The sequence below is a fragment of the Temnothorax curvispinosus genome, unplaced genomic scaffold (assembly GCF_003070985.1).
Source record: "Temnothorax curvispinosus isolate PA1 unplaced genomic scaffold, ASM307098v1 QBEX01001065.1, whole genome shotgun sequence".
In the NCBI taxonomy this organism is placed as follows: domain Eukaryota; kingdom Metazoa; phylum Arthropoda; class Insecta; order Hymenoptera; family Formicidae; genus Temnothorax; species Temnothorax curvispinosus.
The window spans coordinates 51470-59162 of record NW_020210845.1 but is presented as its reverse complement, the minus strand read 5'-3'; the positions used below and the strand labels follow the sequence as shown (position 1 = coordinate 59162).

Sequence of the window (7693 nt, the reverse complement as noted above, 5' to 3'; positions counted from 1 at the left end):
TACAACTTATTATGCGTAACATTCATTGCGTAACTGCATTAAACTGGGTGGAACGATTTGTCGAACTTCGCGGTTTGCAGAAATTAATGGAGGTAGCCAGTGAAATGGAGGAATACAAATGTGAATCTTCGATGGACATTACGTTTTCCACCCGAGCTATAATCAGTGTGTGTTTAGCAGAAATATATAAAAACGTGTACTATGATGCTGCTAAGGAAAAATTTACCAACACCATTAATGAATTTATTAAAGATAAATTGCTTTCGCCTAGTACAGAATCCAAGGTATTTTATTTCGAGATCTTTTGATTATTTAAATCATTTAAAACTAAAACGTTCTTTTAATTATAGAATTTTTAGAGCCGTTAAAATGCTACTTTTTAAAGCAAAAATGTTAAAATATATTTCTTTCAATTCATAATTGAAATTGTTTGAAAAATGACTTTTTCATTTATATATTTTCTGAAACCTAATTTCTCTAATTTTTATTAAAAATTAAATAAAACTAACTATTGATATTTTTTTAAATTTATTGTTTATATAAAATGTACAAATTCATAAATAGTTAATCGATTGTTTTTCAGGTGCGTGTAGTAGTTGTATTAACAACCTTAATATTTGGCCCGATAGAAATTGCAGATGCAATTATCTTTAAAGAAGGGATGGTTGAGATGATACTCGCTATGGCGGAAACCGACGATGTATTGCAAGAGAAAGTGGTCTGCGAATGTATTGTTGCAGCTATGACCAAATATAAGGAGGCTAATGTGTTTATATGTCGAGGTGTAAATATATTGGAGAAACTGTATCAATCTGAGGATGATTCAATTCGGGTTCGAGCATTAGTGGGTTTGTGCAAGTTGAACAGATTCGAAGCGAGCACACGCGGTTGCACGACTATCGAACTCTTCCCGCGTGGAGCGACGAAGGAATTGGCCATGGTTTGCAACCGATTCTTGATCAATCCCACGAAAGAAGATATGAGAAAATGGGCCATTAAAGGCCTATCGTATCTCACTTCCGATACCGAGGTTAAAGAGAAATTGATCGAAGATCAACGTTCGTTCAAGCGCGTTGTTCAAGCAATGATCGAGCTTGCCAAAACTAACGATCAATCAGTACTCTACGCTGTGGTCACGACGTTGGTGAATTTGTGCAACGCTTATGACGATGAAGAACTCATACCTGAGATGAAAGAATTGCTAACGTTTGCCTTGTCTCGTCGTTTTCTCGTGCGACACGGGAAACTAAATAGCATTAAATTCGTGAGTAACAGACGGTGCGCCTTAGCGAAGGCCGGTGTGACGAGCGCTCTGGTAAACCTCGCCAAAACAGACAGCAAGAACTGCAAGGAACTGATAGCCCGCGTTTTCAACGCGATATGTAGTGTAGAGGAATCGAGAGAAATGGTTGTTGAACAAGGCGGCACGAAGGCATTGTTGTCGTTAGCACTAGATGGCACAGACAATGGAAAGAAGGAAGCCTCGCAAGCTCTGGTTCGTTTAGGGCTAACGATACGTCCTGAGGTTGCATTTCCTGGTCAGATAATCATGGACGTTATTCGGCCAATCATGAACTTTTTGAACCCAGAGTGTTCCATTTGGGATCATGCGACTCTGTTAGTTTTGTGCAAACTTGCTAGTGTCAACGACAACATGCGAGAACATATATTCAAGGAAGAAGTATTTCAGAAGATCGAGGGCTTCCTGTATAAGGAGGATCACAATTTGAGATGTGCGTCTATAACACTTATAAACATATTAGTATCAAACCGTGAATTCGCTATCCAATATTTCAAGCAGGACAATTCTCGAGTTAAGTATCTTATGTTACTGTGCAAGGACGAGAATCAAAATGTTAGCAGATCGGCAGCTTCAGCTCTAGCGTGGCTGACGGCAGCCAATGAAGAGGCTTGCAAGAAAGTTTTTGATTCGAATACCTGGCTAGAATCCCTACGCTTTTTACTCATTAATCCATACTGTGACATACGAGAAAGGGGTATTATAATTGTGATAAATATGATGAGAAGCGCGATAGACGTTGCTGCAAAACTTATGGAAACAGACATAATGGAACTACTGAGGGCCTTGAGTAAGAATGATACCGTGCAAAACAAGGAATTGGCATTTATTGCTTTAGAGGTTGCTGCGGAACGAGAACGTCGAGAAGCACTCCTCAACATGATAAGATTGGGTTGTGATAAAGCACGTCGATCAGGACAATTAGACCTTCTAAAAATTATGCAGTCGGAGTTATGGATATATGAACATAATGAATATTATGTACCCAAAAACATACATTCAGAATTCGCAAGATTACAAACTAGAGGACGATTACTTTTTGAAAACGAAACAAAAAATAATTCTCTATGTATTCCTTGTTTCAAATAAAGTGTTTTAAGTGATAATATAAATGTAACATTCAAATTTCTATAATTTTGTCATAAATGTATTCAATCATATGCAATCATATAATTATATTTTTTATGTTTTTAAATTAATATATGATTACTGTGCAGAACACATACAGTTTATGTTACATAAATTGCCAAAGTGCAATATTAATATCTTGTATGAAATAATACACGAAGATGTTGAATAAAACATTTTATCAAATTAGCTGTATATATATTTTGTTATGAAATTATATACAATTAGGATAAAAAACTATTTAATTATTTTGTCTATTTGTATGAGAATAGTATATTTAAATATAATGTTACACATTTAATTATAGATAATATATCCCAAGAACAGAAAGTCAAAATAATGAAATTCAATTTGATGTGATGACGGTCATGACTCATGACCGAATTTACGTCATTTTTTGTCAATGTAACGTCAAATTGACTATAAACAGTAGGAGCTTTCCAGCAAGCGACACAAACTATGGTATAACTATATAGTAGTACGAATTTCAATAGTGTAATGTACATACATACGTACAGGAGGTTTCGACAACGGTTCCACGAAAGTCTGGGATAGCCTCTTGACGCTACAAACGCTTCGAAGTATTCCTTGATTGGTCAATTAGTAAAATTCTTTATCTTGATTGGTCAATCAAACGCTAACTTTCAGTACAGAAAATCTATAGTATATACGTGACTTAAAATATAGATTTACAGTACTGACAGTGAATATCGGAATGCAGCCTAAAAGTAGTCACAGCAATAAAATATGTGATATACGATTGAAAAAAAATTTCAAGGTTTCTTGTTTTTTTCTGTTAAAAATACTCGGTAATAATTAGTATATTTAAAATATCTCGCAACGTTTTTCACGTATAACAAATAAGAGGGAATGATGAAAAATTTGTTATATTGATATGAACAAAAATATATTAATATAACAAATTGAACGATTAATAAATAGTTATGCGCGTGCAATTTGCCATTAAAAAATCGTATTAATCGATCAAAAAATTTGTTTTCAAGCCGCTTTAATTCCATATGTTTAAAAAGTGCAGATTATATTTCAAAAACTTTTCAATGATACGTAATCTTCTGTTCCTACAAAATGTACATCTAAAGCAGTTAATTATTAAAAAGAAAATAAGAAATTTGTTGCTAATTGTCTTGATTGATTAGATTCTGCACGCAATACTCCTTTCATGTTTATTTTTACTAATGTAGATTAATTCTTTTATCGCAATTTAACTTTACTTTTTATCTTTTTCAAATTCCAAGAATTCGATAATAATTCTAAGAATTAGAAAAAGATAAAAAGTAATTAAGTTAAACCGAGATTAAAATTAATCTACATTAGTAGAAATGGACATTATACTGTCATTTATATCGATTTCTTTTTCCGCAGGCATTACGTCACGTGAAAAAGGGCGTCCCCGTTATATACTCATATGCATCACATACACACTCAACAAGCATGATCACGCATCGCACGTATCACATATGGTACGACCACCTTTTCGTCTTCATGCTCGCCCGGTTGTATCTTTGATTCATTTACATATTCGCCGGTCGGAGATATAAAACCTGATAACACCCTTCTCTCTCTCTCTCTCTCTCTCTTTCCAACAAACCTCTTGCAACGGATTGAAGCCCCGCTCCAAAATCTTCTCCGACTGACTGAAAACTAAATTAACATCGTCACGTTAATGAGATAAGCGATAACCGCGGATGATGATCGAACGTTACATCCGGTTCGCTTAATTCGCAACGCGTCGCGATATTTCCGCGCGATCCAATTATTCCGGGATAATTGGATAATTCCTCAAAAGAAATTTATACATTGAATCAGCACTTTATACGACTTACGTACTTTTTATAACATCATTATTCTTTATTTTTGGATGGTTTATAATTAAACAGTGCAAGCATTAACCAATAACTTTTATCATCTTTTATATTATTATCTGATGTATCAAAAAATTAAAATTTTGATAGTATATCATAAGATATATATTTGCAATTATTTTTTAATCGCGCAAGCATGCCCTTGCTTTAAGCCCTTCGGATAATATCCGGTGGATCCACAAAACGTGTACTTCAGATGATCTATCCATTGCTTTAATTGATTCTGTAAGGTATAGTAATACCATTCAAATCGTACTGATTCGGCAGCATGGTGTTTAAGTCCCAATTGCCACACGTCACAAACGAGCTTTTTTTAGATTTGTCAAAGTACCCTCCCTTATGTCCATTTCTTCCAATGTAGATTACCTAATTTTGATCTTGGTTTAACTTCTTTTTTTTTTCTAGTTCTAATAATAATTTAAAAAATTCTCGGGAACTTCTGCGAAGCAAGGCTGATTGTCCACCGTCTCTTGCTGATGATTCCGATTAATTCTGTGCAGAACAGTGAAAGAAGGAGGAGAAGGGGGTAGACTCTGTGTTTCATATTATACATATGAAACATGTTTTCGCACGTGGTCTCGGAACGCTATCACGAGAAGGTACTCAAACTTTTGTGCTACTTAGCGGGAATGATTGATTATTGTTCAGTGAGTTTTTCGAAGGTATTCTAGATATTAGTATTCTACATTATATATACAGTAAGCACTATAAGTAGGGATTTATTTTTGCCATCACCGAATTCTTCGCAGATCCATTTTAAATTTAAGCTAAAATCTTGGTTTTTCGTGCTTTTCATCTTTCCAATGACGAAATTTGTCACAACATTTTATTGACTTTTGACTAAATTTTATTTACTTTACTTTTATTATTTTAACTTACATCATGCCATTTCAATTCTTGATTATTACCTATACTTACATCATTATAAGTTCGAATATTAACTTTATCAAACTGTTTTGACGTAATATGCATTCGATTGTTACTTCGTTTTATATATTTTACTAGATTATTATAAAATTACTAGTCAATATTGATTTGCTTTATTATTGTCTTGACATCCTCTTAATTTTATTTATTTTATGTCAGGTTATTTGATTAAGATTTTTAGTATTGGCAGTGTCTTTGTTCTTTTGTATTTAAACAAGTCGAAAAGAAATATATTTGTATTTATATTATGAAATCGTTTTTTTTTTTAACTAACATCTTTTGTTTCACTCGCAAAATGGCCGGTCAAAATGTCACAAAATAAACGTTTTAAATCAAATCGCTTATTAGTTTAATTCGTTTTTTATTTATTCAGTTTTTTAGTAACTTATTACTTGTACTTTAATTAATTGCAAACGAATTTACCGAAATTAAATTTTGTACAAAGTACGCCATATCTATTATTACAATGTCAAGATTATTGTTATGTATACCATCGGTATTTAAAAAGCAAAACTGAAATGATAGCGCGATTAGACATTGTCAAGTGGCTTAATCCTTAACTATGGACATGGTATTTTTATTGCACGTTTATGGATACAAATTCCTATTTTTACACATAAAAAAAGAAATAAAAATAATCGCTTTCCCCCTTGTGAGTTTTATGTAAAAGATAAAACTTGATGCTGTATATAATTATTATATGCTGGAAGATACAAGAAAATATAGCGATAAGTACAGATAGAGCAATTATATTCTGCCATTTCTTTCTGCATAGAATCAAATTTTATTTAAAAGATAAAGTCTGATTCTATCCAAGAAAGTAGCAAAACTCCACATCCACATTTAGTTGAGAGTTAGAGCTTGCTCGCAGTTTGAAAACAACTTCCATCTACGTCCTAACGATCAATTTTTGTGAATTAACGTAATTCTGTTGAAAGAAGGTGGAATTTGCGTAAGAATGCGCGCATTATAATGATTTCACGTTTTCTAGGTACATGGCAAAATGTTGGTCGCGCAACACCACGGAACTATCATCCACTGTCATTGCCATGTTCGGCAGTTTGCGCGAGGTGAGGTACTTCATCAGACTTCATGCGGTCTCATGCACCGGAAGAGGTGGGATAGCGTATGTATTTGTTGGGAGATCTATTCATGCGCGCAGAGAGTGCGCATGAAGAGAAACGGAACGAACTTTAATCTTCTTCACACTTCAATTTCAACAACTTCTGTGCGGCTGTACGTATCATGCGTGAAACGCAACCGTAGCGACTAGCGTGCACAGTAAACTTAGGAACGCGCTACACGAAGTGAACAAAAGAAATTAGGGCGAACTTGATTAGCTGGTCGAAAATTAATTCAGAATTAGCTAAAAAATTTCTAATTATACAACTCGTTGGATTCAATCTTCTTTCTTTATGTTTAATAGCAAAGAATAAATAATTCCATCCATTATAATTAACAAAATTTTGTTATAAGTAACAAAATAGTATTACGTAAAAAGTTATATATTTAATAAAGTTAATTGATTTATACATATTTCTAATTTCTATCAACGTAGATTAACTTAATCTCGGTTTAACTTACTTCTAATCTTTTCTTAGTTCTGAAAATTTAAAGAAGATAAAGAGTAAGTTAAACCGAGATTAAAGTTAATCTACGTTGATAGAAATAAACATTAGTTATATAATTAAAATTTGGTCAAAATCATCTTCAAACGTAAAGAATCGGGAACGGAGCCTTTAGGGTAACTTCGAATAAACTTAAAAAAATCCATTCTGTATATAATTAACAAAATAGCACAGATGTTATCTGGCAAATTAATAATCGATTAAGGGCCGGTTGTTCCAACTTATTGGTAAGCTACCTGATAGTTAAATCACATGTCTATCTTTGTCCGATGTAAAGGATAAACAAAGACATACATATGATTTAACTATTAGGTAGTTTACCAACAGGCTGGAACAACCAGCCCTAAGGTAATTGGAATTTGATCAAACTTGATTTTTAATCCGTTGACTTTATGCACAGTAAAAAATAATTTTATTATCTTTTACTCTATCATAAATCGATTCCTTTATTGTGGACTAAAATGTGGTTTCTCAATTCCCTGATTCCCCTAATTTCTTATGTTTAATTTCTTCGTTCTTTATTCTCGTTTATTCGAACCCTCAGGTTGATACTCAAAGGCAACGATTATTTTTGAAACTCTTCGACATCCACACCACATACTCGGCGTTTATTTTTCACGCACAAAATGAAAAAGAATTGTTCACGCTGGCAACGATACCCGGACAAATTGTATGCGAATGTAGATAGATCCGGTTATTTCCGCGTAACGTTAAAACTAGGAGAGAAAAAGATATCTTTATCTTTCGTACGGAAGAGCTGAAGCTCTAAACAAGCACTTTCGAATGTGCAAGAAAAGTATAACGCAATCCTATTACATCTTCTAGTT

At 33.4% G+C, this 7693-nt stretch overlaps 1 protein-coding gene across 1 annotated transcript; it reads left to right on the top strand.

Annotated features, from left to right (window-relative positions):
* Positions 1–8: 8 nt before the first annotated feature.
* Positions 9–7213, top strand: LOC112459666 (protein unc-45 homolog B-like; the record flags this gene model as incomplete). The annotated part of the gene is made up of 4 exons (XM_025023892.1): positions 9–284; positions 584–2250; positions 6230–6354; positions 7179–7213. Coding segments are annotated over 4 exons (2103 nt in total), but the record flags the coding sequence as incomplete, so codon positions are not given.
* Positions 7214–7693: the final 480 nt, after the last annotated feature.